The sequence below is a fragment of the Myotis davidii genome, unplaced genomic scaffold, assembly GCF_000327345.1.
Source record: "Myotis davidii unplaced genomic scaffold, ASM32734v1 scaffold208, whole genome shotgun sequence".
NCBI classification, from domain to species: domain Eukaryota; kingdom Metazoa; phylum Chordata; class Mammalia; order Chiroptera; family Vespertilionidae; genus Myotis; species Myotis davidii.
This window is the reverse complement of record NW_006299706.1, coordinates 1,893,254-1,911,667: the sequence shown is the minus strand read 5'-3', so window position 1 is coordinate 1,911,667 and position 18,414 is coordinate 1,893,254. Positions and strand designations below refer to the sequence as shown.

Here is an 18,414-nt window from a genome sequence, read left to right as displayed (position 1 = left end):
TCCCCAGCCCTGTTTCCTTGGCCATACCATCCCTGCTTCTTTTTCTCTCTTCGCTTCCTCCCTTCTCTAGCTCCCGCCTGAAGTAGGGGAATCCTAAGATTGAGGGGGCCCTCCTGTCAGGGCCCCTTGACACTCCTGCTGCTTTTTATATAGCCACCTGGATTTGTAGGCACTTGGGCAGCCAAATGGCTGTCCACTATATTGTGCAAAATAAAGAATTGCTGTTTTAAAGAAGGAAATAAATTTGGCAGAGTTGATGAAATGTTTGACCAAAGTATCCTCAGACAAGAACCTCAGAATTGTAGAGCTTCAATGTTTTGAGGTGACAGTGAAGATATATAGGGGACCAGCTTCCCTGGATCTGACACAGCTGTTACAATAAAAGTTGGTGTATGGGCGTGCTTTATTAGGAGAGTGAGCTTTCACCCTGAGTGTATATGGAAGGGGCGGCTGGGGCAGCCTTTATTTACTAGAAACATTGTATTGTAAATGCTTGGCAGAGTGATGTTTCCCTCTTCACCCCTCCCCACCTTACTCCACCCCATCCCTTCCGTGTCCCTGCCAAGACTCAATAGCTTGCCTCTGTGTCTCCTTCAGCATCCAATCAGAGGTGTCTTTTGAGGGGGCCTATGGGAACCTCAAGAGGCTGTTTGACAAGGCAGCCAAAATGTACCACCAGCTGAAGAAGTGTGAGACTCGGAAACTCTCTCCCAGCAAGAAGCGGTGAGCAAGGCCTGTGGGAAGGAGGGGCTCTTTCTGCATTGGGTGCAGCAGGGCCACAGGGACTCTGGAACCACTCACCATTTACCCGGGCTCCTCTCATTTCAGATGTAAAGACATTAAGAGGTTGCTGGTGAACTTTATGTATCTGCAAAGCCTCCTGCAGCCCAAAAGCAGGTGAGTGGGGGAGAGCATGAGCAGGAACTGTCCTGTGCGCCCACCCATGACATCTTTTACGGAGGAGGCTTGGAGAGGAGGGAGTGGGCTGCTGAGTTCTGCCTCTCAGGTGGAAGTTCTCTAGTTAGTTAGCCTTTTCTTGGCATCCCTCACTGTTTGCCCATTCTCTGGGCAGCTCTTCCTCTGGCTCAAAATGGGCTCTTGTGGATGTTGAAGGAGCAACTGAATGCAAAGCCCACTCACATCGCTTCCACTTTGCGCCTGCCCTTCCCTGTTATTTTGTCTGCTTTAGAGATCAGCTCAGCATTGAGTCCCCTGTTGTGCTCTGAAGTTTCCCTGCAGGATTCCTTAGTCTTTTTTCGGAATCCTATATTCCCAACTCTTTTTTTCCTGCCCCATCCTCCGTCACTGACCTCCCTTATTCCTCTTGCCCTTCCATAGCTCCGTGGACTCAGAGCTGACAGCGCTTTGCCAGTCAGTCTTGGAGGACTTCAACCTCTGTCTCTTCTACCTGCCCTCCTCACCCAACCTCAGCCTGGCCAGTGAGGATGAGGAGGAGTATGAGAACGGATATGCTTTCCTCCCGGACCTTCTAATCTTTCAAATGGTCATCATCTGCCTTATGGGTGTGCATAGCTTGAAGAGAGCAGGTAACTTCCTGGGTCTCTCTTTTCCCCTCCACTGGCTTCTGGGATCCTCACTACCCTTTTCTGCAGCTTCTTATTTATCAACTTCCTTCCACAAGCAGCCCTTTCACTACTGTGTCACTGCTTGGCTGTGGGAGAGTAAGGGACGAGGTGCCTTACCCTAAGGGACCTGCTGATGAATGAACAAGGCATAGCACATCCCTTTTCCCTCCTCACTCCCTCTCACAAACACACACCCCTCGCCAGGACCCAGGCAGACACAAGGGTCAGTTCTGCAAACTTTCCTGGTAGAGGAGGTGTATGTAGAACAAGGTTGGAAGGAAGGTAAGGAGAAGCAGGGCTGGGTGTGAAGGTGCTTGGGGTTTGGGGAGGAGCCTGTGTGAAGGCATCAAAGCCAGGGAGGATGAGATGGGACAAGAGGATACGCTTACGTGAGGAAGCGCTGGGTGAGCTGGCACCTTCTAGATTACAGATAATAGTGCAGAGACCTGAGAAATTTTTTTACCTTAGAAGAAGCTTTGAGAGGTAGTTTGATCCTTGGAAGGATTGAGAATAGGTGATATGGGGTTGGAATTGATGGTTCCCCCTCCTCCTCAGGACCCTGGGTCCCTAATGCCTGGCTTTCCTGGCTTTAGGATCCAAACAGTACAGTGCAGCCATTGCCTTTACCCTGGCCCTCTTCTCTCACCTCGTCAATCATGTCAACATACGGCTGCAGGCTGAGCTGGAAGAGGGGGAAAACCCCGTCCCGGCGTTCCAGAGTGATGGCACAGGTACAGGCCTGGGGGAGGGCGACTGGAAAGTGAGCATGCGGATCCAGGAAGGGGAACACCGGGCTGGTGGGTGATGGTGTGTCGGGTACCTCCAGATTTCAGCTTCCAGTTTGTCCCTAGGCCCGACTGACCAGCCTCTTTCCACAGATGAACCAGAGTCCAAGGAGCCCTTGGAGAAGGAGGAAGAGCCTCCTCCCATAGCACCTCAAGTGGGCGAGGTCCGGAAGAACCGGAAGTTCTCCCGCCTCTCTTGCCTTCGCCGTCGCCGCCGCCACCGCCACCTGCCCAAAGCTGGTGATGACAGTGACCTGAGTGAGGGCTTTGAATCTGACTCAAGCCATGATTCGGCCCGGGCCAGTGAGGGCTCGGACAGTGGCTCCGACAAGAGTCTTGAAGGTGGGGAGACCGCCTTTGATGCTGAGACAGACTCGGAAATGAACAGCCAAGAGTCCCGATCAGACCTGGAAGACATGGAGGATGAGGAAGGGACACGGTCCCCAGCCCTGGAACCCCCTCGGGCTAAGTCGGAGGCTCCTGAATCCCTCAATGGCCCTCTGGGCCCCAGTGAGGCTAGCATTGCCAGCAATCTACAAGCCATGTCCACCCAGATGTTCCAGACCAAGCGCTGCTTCCGCCTGGCCCCCACCTTCAGCAACCTGCTCCCCCAGCCCACCGCTGACCCTCACGCCTTGGCCAGCCACAGGCCCTGTGTCAACGGGGATGTGGATAAGCCCTCAGAGCCAGGTACTTGGGCCTCCTGTCTACACCTCCGTGCCATCAGCATTCACCTGAGAGGCCCCTGTGCTGTCTGTGTGAGCACCTCTCACCCACCTTTGCTGCCTCACCTTGTCCTCTCCACAGCCAGGAGTTTTCTGAGAACGCTTCTCTTGCTCACGTCCTCATTCCCAGCTCCCAGCCTCCTTCCTGGTTTTACACCTTTTTCCCTTCATGCTGCCCTGTGAGTGTGGGGTTTGCCTCTCCACCTGACAAGTGCAGCTACGTTTCTTTCCCTGGTGCCTTCCCAGGTCCCGCCAGGGCTCCTGGAAGTTAGAACAACCAGTGGATTAGAGTGAGACTTATCTCCTGAGTGTCTTCCCTGCAGAGGGAACACCCAGTCAGCAGCGAGCACTACTTGAGTGTCCTCTGTGCCAAGCACTAGGCGGACTTTCTGCAGGCATTGTCTTACTTAACCTTTACAGCAACCTGCTGGAATAGTTACCGTCCCTCCTCTAAACGCGTTACCTCCAGGTTGCTGTGCATGGAGCTCCTTCGGTCTGTAGCATATTTTCTCTCTTGTCCTAGCCTGTTGCGTGGCTAATTTTTACTTGCTGTATAGGTTTTAGCTTGAAAGTTACTTGGTTTGGGACTTCACGGTTAGGTTAGATTTTCTTTCTGTGGGTTCTTCTAGCCTCTGCTCTTAGGACACTTCTGGCCCTTTCCCCCTCAAGTGAAATTATCTATCGATTTGTCTGTCTCTCCAACCAGCCTGTGAGCCTCCTGAGAGCAGGAGAGTGTATGTTTTATCCCTAGTACCTAACACAGGACCTGGTGTGTGTGTGGGACTAGGAAATAGTGACTGAATAAGAGAAATGAGGAAACATGCTCAGTGTTCTAACCTACAAAGTTGGAATTACAAGTAGTTGTTTTAATTTTGTGCCACTTTTTTCCCTCCCTATAGCTTCTTTATATCTGCCCTGCCTTCTAGCACAGAGTAGGCACTTCATAAATATTGTTTTGAGCATAGTTGTAGACCAGTCTCACAAATTAGCTTGAGGCTAAAAGAATCATTTTAAAAGACACCAGGCTCATGCTTTAAAAGCACCCAGTTAATGCCCGGCCGATGTGGCTCAGTTGGTTGAGCATTGTCCCATGCACCGAGAGGTTGCCTGTTCAGTTTCCAGTGGGGCACATGCCTGGGTTGTGGGCTCGATACCTGGTAGGGGGTGTGCAGGAGGCAGCTGATTGATGTTACCCTCTCGCATCGATGTTTTTCTCTCCTCTCGAAAACAAAAAATAAAAAATTATGGGCCTACAGAAACGAGGCAGGAGTCTAAGTAATTCCCTACCTTTCATATCAAAATTCTTCAAGAGTCCAGGCGGGTGCCCCCACAGAGCTAAAGCCTGTGTCACATACCTGTTAGTCAGCCCAGTTCTTTCTGTCCACCCCAGCCTCGGAGGAGGGCTCTGAGTCGGAGGCGAGTGAGTCCAGTGGGCACTCCTGTCGGAATGAGCGCAGCATCCAGGAGAAGCTGCAGGTCCTGATGGCTGAAGGCCTGCTTCCTGCTGTGAAAGTTTTCCTGGACTGGCTACGGACCAACCCCGACCTCATCATCGTGTGTGCTCAGGTGTGTCCCTCTGCCTTGTCAGGTCTCAGGGCGTTGGGGGAGGGTGTCAGGACGCGGCCTAGGAATCCCACCCAGCCGTCTGGTAAGAATTGTTGCCAAGCACCCCTTCTCTGCTGGGCTCTTAGACTTTCTACAGGAGCAGGATTAGGCCTGACCTTTGTCCTGGAGGACTGTGATCTGGAATACAAATTGTGTGGAGGGAGAGTGAGAGCTGCTCACTCTGCTTTGTGTCTCCAGTGCCAGAGGTGGTGCCTGCCATTAGGATTAATGTTGATGAGAGTGTGTGTTCAGAGACTCGAGAAAGGAGAGCATACTGAATAGGGATGGAAGGATGGGAATGGTGGGAGTTCCAGACAAGGGTAGGGCAGCAGCTTGGGGAATCGCTTAGTTGTGCAGCTGGAATGGTGTCAGGGACTGATGGCTCGGGGCTGGCTGGGGCAATGGCGGCCTTCTTCTCAGGTTCAGAATCTTGGTCTTGACCAGAGTCTCTAGTGCCCGGGGGCTTTTATCCAACGTTGCTTTGTCCTACAAGCACAGCTGCCCTTTGGGGTCCCTTTTCCCTGCAGGTTGCCCTAGATGAGAGAGTGGTCAGGGCCAGGCACACCCTTGGGTGTGTGCTTATGTCTGATGACAGCTTCGTTACTTAGTCACTGTTTGTCAGTGAGGGAGGTGAGGTAAGATGGAGATGTGAGGTCACATCCCTCAGCAGGTCCCATGTGGGCATGGTGAGGGTTCGTGCTGGGCAGGGAGAAGTGCTCAAATGCTCTGGCTCCCCCCACCACGGTCCAGAGAGGCCTCCTGGCCTCCGGCCTTCTCTGTGAAACCTTCCGTGGGAGGTGAAGTTCAGCGAGGCTCCATGGGCTCCCTGTTTCCAGGTCTTCCACAGACCCCCTTGGCCGCAGGCCTCTCAGGGGTGTGCTTTCCTTGGGCCTGCCGTCCCCCGCACTGCCCTGGCTGAGGGCCTCTTCTGCTCTCTCTCCCCAGAGCTCTCAAAGTCTGTGGAACCGCCTCTCTGTGTTGTTGAATCTGTTGCCAGCTGCTGGCGAACTCCAAGAGTCTGGTAAGTGAGTCCTTGGCACTACTCTCCTTTCCCCTCTCCCTCATTGGCCCCTCGAAGCCCATCCCCCTTCCCGGTAACCCGGCCCTTGGGTAAGGAGGTTAATGGTATTCACTGCCAAGCCTCCCTCACACACAGCAGTCATTGTGGCCTTGGCCTCTCTGGTTTCTCACCCCAACACGGCCCCACTGTGGGCAGGTGGCCTGTCTGCCAGGGAGTGTGCTCCCTGGGGAGGCAGTGGAGTGGGCAAGAGCAGAGTGAGGGGGCTTGGGGGCCAGCCCGGTCGCGGGTGCCACACCGGTGCCTTGGTCGTTGAGAACTGACCTTGACCTCCAGAGTTCATCTGTCTGGCTTGTTCCCTCCTACCACCTTCTAATGGGAAATCTCCTACCACTGGACTCACCCAAAGCTTATTCCTTCCCCCAGAGCCCCTCCTCTCTCTTTCAAGCTAATGGCATTAATTGCCCTGTGGTCAGGGAGCCTTAGCCTGAGGCCTCCTGGTTCTCCCACCTGCTCTGTTCCCCCAGCCCTTCCAGCTCTGGGCTTCTAGAGCTCTGCCTGACACTCCCATGTGTTTGTCTCTCTCCTTTCCTCCCGCCATCTCTTCCCCCATCACTCCCCCGATTCTGTCCTAGGGGTGTGTCCTATCATTAGCCTGGGAATTTCCAAACAAGGCGATGTCCCTCTGCCTAGGGCTCCCACAGGGCGATGGTCTCACGTGTCCTCTTTTCCCCAGGCCTAGCCCTGTGTCCCGAGGTCCATGGGCTTCTTGAAGGTTGTGAACTGCCTGACCTCCCCTCTAGCCTGCTGCTTCCAGAGGACATGGCACTTCGCAACCTGCCGCCCCTCCGGGCTGCCCACAGACGCTTTAACTTTGACACGGATCGGCCCCTGCTCAGCACCTTAGAGGAGGTGAGGACATTATTTCTCAGGCCACAAGCTGTGTTGTTAGTCAGACACAGCAGCAAAGCAGGGTATCTAGGCAGGGCGAGTGTCCTTGGGGTTATAGGCTGAGTCCTTTATTCAGTGAGTTGTTTGAGTGTCTTTCCTTCTTGGCAGATCGTCCTTGCACAGGTCTGGTGGGGTGGTCTCTGGTTGTGGAACAAGCCTCCCTCCCCTTTCCATCTTTTTTCCTGTGTAGGGGACAGAACAAGTGAATTCTAGGCTTTGAAATCGTATCATTCTCTCTCTGCTGTGCGCCATCCTTCTCTGATTGAACGTCAACCAGTTAAGAGAATTAGAGCTGGAAGGGCATATGCTGTCCACTTAGTGCGGTGACTTTTGCCCTTGACTCTGTGTCACTACATGGGCCATCTGGGGGCAGCAGAGGGAAGCCAAGCAGCAGGCCTCCCAGGCTTCCGACGTCATTGGTTGCTCCCGCTGTAGCCAGAGCAATTTGGCTTTAGCCTGTTTCCTGCTTTAAGGTTCCAGATAAGGTTTTTGTTTGATGGGGAAGAAGGGTTCTGCTGACAAAAAAAGACGTTGGAAATGTTGCTGTAGTTCAGTCCCTCGGTTTACACCTGAGGAGCTGAAACTCAGAGGAGAGAGGTGGCATTAGAGCCCGGCCTCCGCACTCCCAGCTCAGTGCCGGCTCTTCCTTCCGAGCCCGAGCCCTGGTTTTCGGGTCCTGTGAGTCCTCGCCCTTGCTCATGCCTCGTCTGGCGGTTGGAGGGTTTGGGCTTCGGTGCTCCTCTTTCCCGCCCCACAGACCATGAGCCTTTCCGTGGAGCACTTGCTGAGGTGGCCGGCACAGTCGGGAGAAAGGAGGGCGGGAGCCCTTGAGAGCAGCCCTGCTCAGCTGGGCGGGGCTCCCCGTGTGTCTCCTCACAGTCGGTCGTGCGCATCTGCTGCATCCGCAGCTTTGGCCACTTCGTCGCCCGCCTACAAGGCAGCATCCTGCAGTTCAGCTCGGAGGTCGGCATCTTCGTCAGCACGGCGCAGTCTGAGCAGGAGGGTCTGCTGCAGCAGGCCCAGGCCCAGTTCCGCATGGTGAGTCAGCCCCCCAGTGGTCCTCTGGGCTCTCTGAGAAACCAGAGGAGGAGCCTCGCACACGGCCCTTGGCCCTTGACTGAAGAACGTGGTGCTGGGGCGGGAAACCGAGCCTAGGGAGGGACCTGAGGGACGGCTGATGGGCAGGAGTGAGAGTTGCTTTAAGCGGAGGCAGCATGGCCCCGGCCCCGTATCCAGCCTGCCTGCGGGTTGAGGGCCATCTCTGTCACCTCTGTCTGTGAATTGAGCAAGTCGCTGGGAATAGTAGAACAGCTTTCGGGGAATGTTGTGAAGATGGAATGATAGTACCTGTGAGGCACCTGGCACATTATCACAGCAAATGCTCCTTTCCCTTCCCTTTCCGAGGGATGAAGACTGAGGAATGGAAAGGTATAGAGCAGCGGTGGGGAACGTCTAGCCCGAAGGACATATAATACCCTCAAAATCATTTGGTCTGGCCCCGCCAAGGCAGTAGGGGTGAGTTAATTAAATGTCTTGCCAAATATAGCAGGCTAATATTTTTTTAAAAAATTTTTTTATTGATTTCAGAGAGGAAGGGAGAGAGAGTTCAGCCACTGAACTACACCAGCTGGCTTAACTGGCTATTTTTTTTTTTTTGTAATCCTCACCCGAGGATATTTTTCCATTGATTTTTAGAGAGAGGGAGAGACAGAGAGAAACATCGATGTGAGAGAAACACATCAATTGGTTGCCTCTTGCACAAGCCCTGACCAGGGCCCAGGCCGGGGAGGAGCCTGCAACCAGGTAATTGCCCTTGACTGGAATTGAACCTGGAACCCTTTGGTCCGCAGGCTGATGCTCTATCCACTGTGCCAAACTAAGCAGGGCTAGCAGGCTAATTTTTAAGTTGATAATTTTGTATGCCCCTCGAATGATGTCATAAATATCTGAGTGGCCCTTTGCAGAAAAACGGTTCCCCGCCCTGGAATAGAGGGATCTTGGTATCAGACACCATGCAGAAAGCCTCCCGTCCCAGGCTTGATCCCATCCACAGAGTCCCAGCCCGGAGGAAGTGGCCTGTGTTACCTCTTTTCCATTCAGTAATTCATTCCATAAATATTTATTGAGAGTCTGCTCTGTGTCAGACTTGTCAGTATTCTGGTCACTGACAAGCCCCGAACAAGGCAGACTGTTTTTGTGAACAACAGTCTGGGTTCCACAGTGGGGCCTGCACAGCCCTGGGCTGTCTTGTCCTCCCTGAGCCGAGTGGGGTAGTGGTGTCGGCACGGGAGCATGGCCACGGGGCTCGGCAGGCCCATGTTCTTCCTTCCTTAGCCCAGGCTTTCCTACCTACCGCTCAGCACACCCTTCCTGCGGATGGTCTGCTTGTCTGGGAAGGGGTACAGGCTCCCCAGAAACTCCCTTCCTTGTTGTCTTAAAAGCAAGGACATTTTGCTAAAAACAAACCCTTTGTGTTAAGGCTTTCATTGCTGTTCCATAGGGGAACACATGGGGTTACAAAAATAACTATGGGGAAGTTGCACAGCTTCAAAAAATGTTCAAGTTTTTGCAGGCATTTCCTTTAGCCTGAAGTTCTTGAAGACTCATCCTAGGGGGCAGGGAGTATCTGAGAGCCCCTCTCGTGGTTTTGGACACTAAGACCAAGCTGGACATGGGCCACATTACCTGCCGGGGCTGCCTCCTGCTCTGCCTGAGTCTCAGGCTTGCACCCAAGGGGTTTATTCCCTCGCAGCCGTGGCAGTGTAGTCATTGTCGTGTTGCCGTGCCACCTGTCATTTCTCCAGAGCTTTCTGTGTGCAAAGCTGGGCTTGCATGTGACCTCTCGTTTAGCCCTCTCAGCAGCCCTGTGAGGTGGATGCTGCATCCTCATTCTATAGATGAGGATGCTCCAAGGTTCTGGAATTGGATAATCTGAAATTGTTCGTATTGTAAGCTGGAGTGGTGCTCAGCTTTTTAAAAAAATATATTTTTTATTGATTTCATAGAGGAAGGGTGAGGGAGAGGGGAGAGAGAGAGAGAAACATCAATGATTCTTTAGCCACCATGTGCACTTGACCAGCATCGAACCTGGGACCCTTCAGTTTGCAGGCTGACAGCTCTATCCACTGATCCAAACCAGCTAGGGCCGCACTCATATTTTAAAGCACCACTGCGCTGATGCTACTTTATTCATCACAGTCTTCAGTGGCTCCCCATAACTTTTAGGGTAAGTTCCTATCCATAGCCTCATCTTTTATACCATACTAGAGGCCGGTGCCCGAAATTCTTGCATGGGTAGGGTCCCTAGGCCTGGCTGGTGATTATGGTCGATAGGGGCCTTCCTTTGTTCCGCGCCGCCCCCTGCTGGTCAGCGCACGTCATAGTGAGCGATCAAACTCCTGATCTCCCAGTCGAACTCCCGATATATACAGATTAAGTAATTTTATAAATATATTTTATTGATTTTTTACAGAGAGGAAGGGAGAGGGATAGTCAGAAACATTGATCTGCTGCCTCCTGCACGCCCCCTACTGGGGATGTGCCCGCAACCAAGGTACATGCCCTTGACCGGCATCAAACCTGGGACCTTTCAGTCCACAGGCCAACGCTCTATCCACTGAGCCAAACCGGTTAGGACCAGATTAAGTAATTTTTACTTCACCCAGAAGCCAAAGGAAAACCATCAAAGGACTTTCAGTCAAAGCCATCCATGATGGGATATCAGCTGGTTTTTGGAAGATGCCTTGGTTACAGGCAGAAACAATGGATTCGATTAGAGGCAGAGACCAGTAAGGAGGTGGTTATAATAGTCAAGGGTGGGAGGTGCTGGCTTAGAGTAGGAGATGGAGGGATGCAGAAGGATTTGAATGAATATATATATATATATATATATATATATACACACACACACACACATTATATTAAACATTTTTATTGATTTCAGAGAGGAAGGGAGAGGGGGAGAGAGTTAGAAACATTAATGATGAGAGAGACTCGTCGATTGGCTGCCTTCTGCACACCCCCCGATGGGGATTGAGCCCGCAACCCGGGTATGTGCCCGTACCGGGAACCGAACTGTGACCTGGTTCATAGGTTGATGCTCAACCACTGAGTCACACCAGTCGGGCCTTGAATGATATTTTAGAAGGTACAATTAACAGGACTGGGAAGCCAGTAACTGCTGGGGCTGAGAGAAGGAAAAGTCAGCCACCTCAGCTTTCTGACTTGGTTTACGTACCAAGTTGGGGAATACTAAAAAGAGGGGCAGGCTCTGACTGGTTTGGCTCAGTGGATAGAGCGTCGGCCTGCGGACTGAAGGGGCCCAGGTTCGATTCCGGTCACATCCCCAGTAGGGGGTGTGCAGGAGGCAGCTGATCGATGTTTTTCTCTCATCAATGTTCCTAACTCTCTATCCCTCTCCCTTCCTGTCTGTAAAAAGTCAATAAAATATTAAAAAAAAAAAAAGGAGCAGGTTTTTGAGTAGATGGGGCTGCCAAGTAGGCAGTTGGATATGTGGTTCAGGGTGGTAGGTCTAGGCTGAAACAAGATTTGAAAGAAATTGGCAAGTACCCTGGCCAGTGTGGCTCAGTGGTTGAGTGTCGACCTATGAATCAGGATGTCATGGTAAGATTCCGGGTCAGGGCACATGCCTGGGTTTAGGGCTTGATCCCCAGTGGCAGCAGTGATTCTCACTCATCATTGATGTTTCTATCTTTCTCTCCCTCTCCATTCCTCTCTGAAATCAGAAAAAATGTGTTAAAAGGAACTGGGCAAATGGATGGTGATAGAGGTAGGGAATGGGGTGCATGGGTAGAATTTATCCCGGGGAGGGAGAAGGCAGAGGGCAGAGCTCAGACGCTGAGGCACAGCCCGGTGCTGTCCTGTGCTGTCAGTGCCGCTGTCTGCTGCCTCCCTCCTGGCGTTGGAACAGAGGGAGTGATGTTTTCCCCCGTGCTTCTCTTCTCACTTAGCGGGGTCGGTAGAGAGCCATACCCGCTTCAGGCCCCAGCACTCCTCTTGGTCTTGGCCGCGGGGGAAGGAGTGCAGCCTCAGCACCTCGGCCCAGGCTTAGCACTTGGTGTTTCCCTTGTAGGCGCAGGAAGAAGCTCGGCGGAACAGGCTTATGAGAGACATGGCCCAGCTGCGACTCCAGGTGCTCCTCCCCCCGCCCCCCTCCTCCTCCTGGTTATCGCCCACAGCCCACTGGCAGGTCCTCACCCCTCCAGCTGCTATCCCCTGCTCCCCAGGGCCCCCACTTTGCCCAGATTACTCCCTTCCTGGCCTCCCAGATCACCTCCCGAAGCCCATTCTTCACAGGGCCTTGCCGTCTGGCTGCTTTCACTTCTGCCTCATTCCCTTCCCTTTCTCTTTACTTTAACCCTTGTTTCTGTCTACTTTTCCTCCAAGGTCATTGGTAGAAGGAGTCCCCTGTCCCTGGGGCAGCAGGAGGAGCCCTCTAAGAGCCCCTTTGAGAACCATTTCCCCTGCCCGGCTGCGGAGCCCACACAGCTCCACCCACTATGCCTTCTCTCACCAGCTCGAGGTCTCTCAGCTGGAAGGGAGCCTACAGCAGCCCAAGGCCCAGTCAGCAATGTCACCCTACCTCGTCCCTGACACCCAGGCCCTCTGCCACCACCTCCCCATCATCCGCCAGCTGGCCACCAGTGGCCGCTTCATTGTCATCATCCCAAGGACAGGTGAGCATCCTGGGAGGGGGAGGACAGATAGAAGGTGGCTAAAATAAACTCTGGGCTTGGGATTGAGAGACCTTTATTTGGAGCCCAGTTTATACACAGTGGCCTTGGTCAAGTGCTTTCAACTCTGAACTTCAGTGAGTTCATCTGTGAAATGGGCATGATCTCTTAAATCCTGACTCACAGATCATTGGGAGAAACAGAGGAGAATATCTAAATGAAAGCAGTTGGTAAATTGCCAAGTCTATGACTGGTAGGAGGTCATACTTTTGAAGGACTTCAGGAGCCCTGTCGGAGCCACGGTCCATCCCTTCCTTTCCTGCAGTGTGTGCTGGAGGAGCTCAGCTACTTCCTGCAGAGAGCCCCGTGTCACACACTCCGAGTTCATCTGTTTTGTCTTTCCCCACCCCCACCTTGCCCACTAGTGATTGATGGCCTGGATTTGCTGAAGAAGGAACACCCAGGGGCCCGGGATGGGATCCGATACCTAGAGGCAGAGTTTAAAAAAGGAAACAGGTGAGTGCAGGCCCACTGGGCCGGTGCTGAGCCCGTACGTGTCTCTCAGACGACAAATGCTTGTGTGTTACTTGTGGATAAAACACACACTTGCAGTCCCTGCGCACAGTTTGCTCACTGCTGGGGAGGGAAAACCAAAGACCTAACAAGTCAAGGTCTTAGGTGCTGAAATAGAGGGCGATTGGAGGGGCCAGGAGCTGTGGGGGAAGCACTGACCTGCTGTCCATTTGCCTCTGGGGCGAACATGAGATCAGCATCTCTGGGGAGAAGGGAGCAAACCCCAGCTCCAGGCTGTGGGCACCGTTGCAAGCGTTTCTCCTGCTCACAGGGTCGGGACTGACCAGGGTTGCTAGGGTGGCAGTGCTTCTTTGGGGCCGCCTGGGGCTTCCCACCTCCCACTGAAGCCGCGATGATCAGACCACAGCATGTAGGTGCCCGGCCCACACAGGCCTTTCTTCGGGCCTCCCTGCCAGCTGACACCCCCAAACCCCACCCCACATCTGCCAGGAAGCTGTACAAAGCCTGTTTGTTTGGACCTTGTCTCCAGAAGCCCTGACTTGAAAAGCATCTGCTATTTCTCCTCCCAACTCCCCCCACTGGGAGGAACCGAGCGATTGATGTTATCAGGAAGAAAGTGAGCCAGCGGCCAGGAAACTTCGAAATGGCTCCCAGCAGACCTGTGATGGGAGAGATGTGCCCCCTCCCTGCTCCATAGAGCTAGGCCCCTGAGCCACAATGGTCTGCTTTGTGTGCAGTGCCCTTGCTCCTGTGCCCCCACCTCCACTCTCCTGTGTTCTTCGCAGGTACATTCGCTGCCAGAAAGAGGTGGGGAAGAGCTTTGAGCGACATAAGCTGAAGAGACAGGATGCAGATGCCTGGTAAAGTTTCAGCCCCTCCCCCTAGAACCTCAGGTAGCCTGCCTGCTTCGCTCCTCTGCCACTCCCTGGGAGAGAGGACAGGGCCAAGGAACTCTGGCACAGGTGGCAGGACCAGCCGGGGCTCCTGCAAGTCCCCTTGGAGGAAGGAGTTGCTCCAGCACCCGATTCCCTGGGGCCTTGAGATGCGCAGGCCTGATGTCCTCAGTGCGCCTTTGCCCACTCCCCATGGCACAGCCTCCAATGCCAGCTTCCTCCTGCCTTGGCTGCCTGGTTGCTGTTGCTCCCTACTGGTGCCCTCCCCTCCCAGCTTCCCCTGTGCCCTGGAAATCCTGGGGTTTAGGCTGTGCTAATGCCGGGGCTTGGCCTGCCTTCCTCTCCTCCCCACCAGGACCCTCTATAAGATCCTGGACAGCTGCAAACAACTGACTCTAGCCCAGGGGGCAGGTGAGGAGGACCCAGGTGGCATGGTGACCATCATCACAGGCCTTCCACTGGACAACCCCAGCGTGCTCTCGGGCCCTATGCAGGTGGGTTAGCGGGTGAGGAGCGGGGCCTGGAATGGGGAAGAGGTACCGGAGGAGGCTCCCTCCTCAGACCTCCCGGGTGGTGGCCCTTTTCCTCTTCCATCACCCTTCTCCTCAGCGACTTGTCCCAGAGTTCAGGAGTCAGACTCACCCACCTCTCTTGCTCCCCTCCACAGGCAGCCCTGCAGGCCGCTGCACATGCCAGTGTGGACATCAAGAATGTCCTGGACTTCTACAAGCAGTGGAAGGAGATTGGTTGAGACTGATTCCCAAGCCCTGCAGTGGGGCTGACTCCAGATCTCTCCTGCCCTCTCTGGCTGCTGGGACCACCACCTGTAGTCACCCCACCACAGACTCCCGCACGCACTCAGGAAGGAAGCCCAGCTGCACACAGGCTGAGGGAGGGCCCAGGAGCCAGCTGGGAGGGTGGGCACCCCCTGTTGCCAAGACGACGTCAGGAAGTGAGGAGAGTATTTGGAGCAGGAGAGGCCTTTGGGCCCCTAGTCAGCCTTCCTGCCTCAACCCTCCTGCTATCCCCAGAGGCGGGTGGCAGGCGTGGGTGTCTGAGTTTCACTGGTGTGATTCCTGGACCTCTGAGGGGAAGGGATGCAGAAGAGGCCCTTCCTCACCTAAGATGGGGGGTGGTTGGGCTAGGAGTTTGGACCTTCCAGTCCTGGGGAAGAGGAGGTAGCACCAGGTGTCTGGGTGGTTTTCTGCAGACCCTGCCCTCCTCAGAGACCACCCGTTCTCGTTTCCCCTTGTGGGGCTTGGGCAGCTCTGGAGCTTTGGGGACTCTTCAAGAAGAGGGGCCTGGAGCTGTCTGCACTGGCAGGGGAGCCGGGCTTGCATCCCTCCCGTGCTGCTGGGGCTGCACACCCAGTTCCCCACTTCTGCTCTCCCTCTGCCTGGCCTCCAGGGCAGGGAGCAGGCCTCACCAGCTGTGGGCAGCCTGGCCTGTGTGCCAGTGGGGGTTCTTGTGCCCACCAGTCCCACAGTCACCATGCTTTGTGCTCTTGGTTGCTGTGCTGCACAGTGGGTGCCAGTAAGAAGAGAGGGGGATGCAGTCTGAGGCCACCACCCCCTTGACTAGAGAAAGGAGAGGCCTCCTGAAGCTGCCCAGTCAGGGCCCTAATCCTGATGGGCTTCCTGCTTCGCCCTTCCCCAGGACCGAAGGCCTGGTGGGGCTGAGCATGGGGCTAGCTCTTGGGATGTGGAGGTGACTGTGGAAGCAGAGATCATGAATAGCTCAGGACAGTGAAGGGAGCAGCAAGAGTGGGGCTGTGGGTGGGTGACTGGCCAGGATTGCCTTGGCCCCTCCCCCAGGGGTTGAGGGTGGGGATCTCAGCTCTGCTTTCCCTCACCCCAGCACTAGCCTAGCTTCCTGGGCTGTTCTCAGAGGAGAGCAGACATCCTGCCTCCTTCCTCCAAGATAGCAAGTCTGGGACAGCCTGGGGGATAGGGTCACCCCCCTCCCAATCTCTGACAGACTGAGGCTAAAGCATCATTTAATAAAGACCCCTGAAGCCCACTCCCTGTCTCCAGGTGCCTTTCTGCAGTTTTATTGGGATGTTGGAGATGGCGTGCTAAAAAATGGCATTTTGGAAAGATTTCTTCAAGGTGAATGAATGCATTGAAGCAAGAAGTTTGGAATTTCAGCAAAAGCTCCAGACATAGTGACACTGTCAAGTTCCTTGATCCTGTAAACAGCTGGTGCCTTTGTAAGGGGGATGGGTGAAAACAGGATTTTGAAGGCCACGTTTGCTGGGACTTGTTTGCTGGGTCCTATGAATCGGGAGATTTCCTCAAGGGAGCAGGGGATGAACCTTAAGCCAGATTCAATCCCTGTCCCTCTGCAAGGACTGGTACCTTAAGTGCGTCTTTGGGGAGTAAGCTTGGCAAATCCCCTGTTGAACCATTTGCTAAAGGCATTTGCTCTGGAGTCGGCCCAGCACCAGGTGCTCAGAGGCAATGAAGCACAGTGAGATGGTTTCTGATTCCAAGACCAGGATTTGGGATTCTCTGCCCGGCCGATGGCAGCGCCCACCTTCAGCTCCTGGGAGGACTGGAATGGTGGCGCAGCCAGATCTGGGAGCCTGCACCACCCTGGCCAGGGCTCCAGCCTGTTCCGGCCGGTCCTGATCGCAGGGGGTCTGAGTCCGGCTGGAGGGGTTGGCCGTGTGCTGAAGGCCCAGTGAGCTGCCTGCTAATGGGGCTGGGCCACCCTGCGCTGCTCCCGGAGGCTGGACAAGGCTGGGATTGTTCTCTGGCTCCTTTGTCTCCCGTCCCCTGGCCCGCCGGCCTGCCACTCTCCTCCCTCCCGTTGGCCTGGCTGGCAGGGGCACCCGGGCCTGCTGACCCACCTGCTTGGGAGCTCCAGTCAAGCTCTGGGTAAGGAAGCTCACCTGGGCTGTCACCATTTGGGAAATTAGGGCCAGCTCCAGCCCCCTCCCTCATCTCCAAGGCTACAGCACAGTCCACATAGACTTCTAAACGCTATGGTAAAGGAAGGACCCCTGGGGCAGCTAGAGCCCAGCCAGCATCCTGCTTTCCCACCCCTCCCCCAGGCCACTGGGCAGCACTCAGGATGGGTCAGACCACCCCCATCCTCCTCCTGGGTAAGGAATACCTTTGAGGCCTCTATCGTAAAGCTCAGCCAGGGTGCAGGGACTAGGGACCAGGTCTGTCTTGTGCCCAGCCCAGTCCCTAGGTCAGGGGCAGGGAGCCCCCACTGTTGGGGGGCAGATTGGTGGTGTGAGGCTGGTGGCAGGAAGAGGGGCGGGGTCAGATTGCTGGACAGTTTTGGCCCTGGGAGATGGGGGGAGTGTCCTCTTCTCCCTCCTCCTAGGGTGGTTCCATCCGCCTAGCTGGCCCAGCCCCACCAATTGTGCCAAGGAATGTGCCTGGGAGAGGCGGCCTGAGGCCGGCGGGCAGCAGAGCCACGGCCACCCGGAGGCATTGCACAGGTCTGGGGCTGAGGGGCAGGGGGATCGGGGACAAAGACCCTGAATGTCCAGGGGCACAAGTGTCCTCGGAGAAGAGCCAGGCATCCCCCTAATTCCCTGCCCTGGCATCTGGCCTCTCCAGGAATTCTGGGTGCTCAGCCTGCACACTGGGCCAAGGGCTTCTGGTGGTGGTGGGTGGCTTGGGGCCTCTGCACTGACCTCCATGAGTTAGGCTTCTCCTGAGATGGAACTGGAGGGCTGGGGGATGGGACCGGTTACCGAGACAGAATTCCAGCTGGGGAGGAGGCCCCTCCACTTTGTGCTGGGTTAAGGGGAAAATGAATGCCCCCAGGTTAGGATGGGGAGGCGTCAGGGAAGCTGGGCCCGCCTCCCCTGGCCGGAAGGAAGCAGCTTGAGGCCAGCTACCCTGGCACTCGGTGACCAGGCCCAGCCTGGACCTGGGTGATGAGGAGTCTGTGGACGGGAGCAGATGCCTGATTTCCTCCCCCAACCCTCTGTCTCTAGGTCAACGTGGAGGTGCGGGCCACCATGCTCAGCCTCAAGCTACCCCAACTCCTTCAAGTCCACCAGGTCCCCCGGGTGAGGGGCTACACTGGCCAACTCCTACTCCCCAGGGGACTGCTGGGACTGAGGTTCTCTCTCAGCGATCGGGGACGTCCTTCCTGCAAGCTAGTTCTTACCCCTCCCATCCCAGCGGGAGACCCCTCCTGTTCTCTAAGGAACAGGCTCGCTTAGAGTCCCCTCCCCCAGAGCACCCTGTCTGTGCCCGGCGACTCTCCCATCCTCTCTTGTCCCCTTTCCGGCTCTTCTGTCTCATCTGCTTTCTGGGTATGGGAACCTGTGATGAGAGGGAAGTCAGATTTAGCTTGGCTTTGGGGTCATGGTGACCTCCAGCGCTCGCTCTCCAATCCTGCAAGCTCTCCCCTGCAGAGAGAGGGTCCAGCATAGTGACCCCCACCCCCACCCAGGTGTTCTGGGAAGACGGCATCGTGTCTGGCTACCGCCGCCCCACCAGCTCGGCCTTGGACTGTATCCTCAGCTCCTTCCAGATGACCAACGAGACTGTCAACATCTGGACTCACTTCCTGCCCACCTGGTGAGGGCGGCTGTCCCGGGCTCCGCGATCAGGGGAAGGGTGCTCGGGCGGCTGTGGGCGGGAGGAGGAAGTTG

At 55.2% G+C, this 18,414-nt stretch overlaps 2 protein-coding genes across 2 annotated transcripts in view; both read left to right on the top strand.

The window, feature by feature from the left end:
• The window catches only part of SMG5 (SMG5 nonsense mediated mRNA decay factor), a 24,404-nt gene extending 8,595 nt beyond the window's left edge, over positions 1-15,809 (top strand). Inside the window, exons 8-22 of the mRNA XM_015571686.1 lie at positions 567-723; positions 829-897; positions 1,339-1,547; positions 2,180-2,317; positions 2,465-3,061; positions 4,487-4,662; positions 5,647-5,722; positions 6,456-6,631; positions 7,550-7,708; positions 11,763-11,822; positions 12,207-12,366; positions 12,789-12,879; positions 13,683-13,757; positions 14,146-14,284; positions 14,458-15,809. Coding sequence (XP_015427172.1) covers positions 567-723; positions 829-897; positions 1,339-1,547; positions 2,180-2,317; positions 2,465-3,061; positions 4,487-4,662; positions 5,647-5,722; positions 6,456-6,631; positions 7,550-7,708; positions 11,763-11,822; positions 12,207-12,366; positions 12,789-12,879; positions 13,683-13,757; positions 14,146-14,284; positions 14,458-14,541 — 2,366 coding nt within the window. The 3' untranslated portion in view covers positions 14,542-15,809. The remainder of the gene's footprint in view (positions 1-566; positions 724-828; positions 898-1,338; positions 1,548-2,179; positions 2,318-2,464; positions 3,062-4,486; positions 4,663-5,646; positions 5,723-6,455; positions 6,632-7,549; positions 7,709-11,762; positions 11,823-12,206; positions 12,367-12,788; positions 12,880-13,682; positions 13,758-14,145; positions 14,285-14,457) is intronic.
• Positions 15,810-16,437: 628 nt separating this feature from the next.
• The window catches only part of PAQR6 (progestin and adipoQ receptor family member VI), a 4,236-nt gene continuing 2,259 nt past the window's right edge, over positions 16,438-18,414 (top strand). Inside the window, exons 1-4 of the mRNA XM_006775716.2 lie at positions 16,438-16,669; positions 17,127-17,244; positions 17,749-17,823; positions 18,213-18,340. Of these exons, the coding sequence (XP_006775779.1) occupies positions 17,773-17,823; positions 18,213-18,340 (179 nt within the window). The 5' untranslated portion in view covers positions 16,438-16,669; positions 17,127-17,244; positions 17,749-17,772. The remainder of the gene's footprint in view (positions 16,670-17,126; positions 17,245-17,748; positions 17,824-18,212; positions 18,341-18,414) is intronic.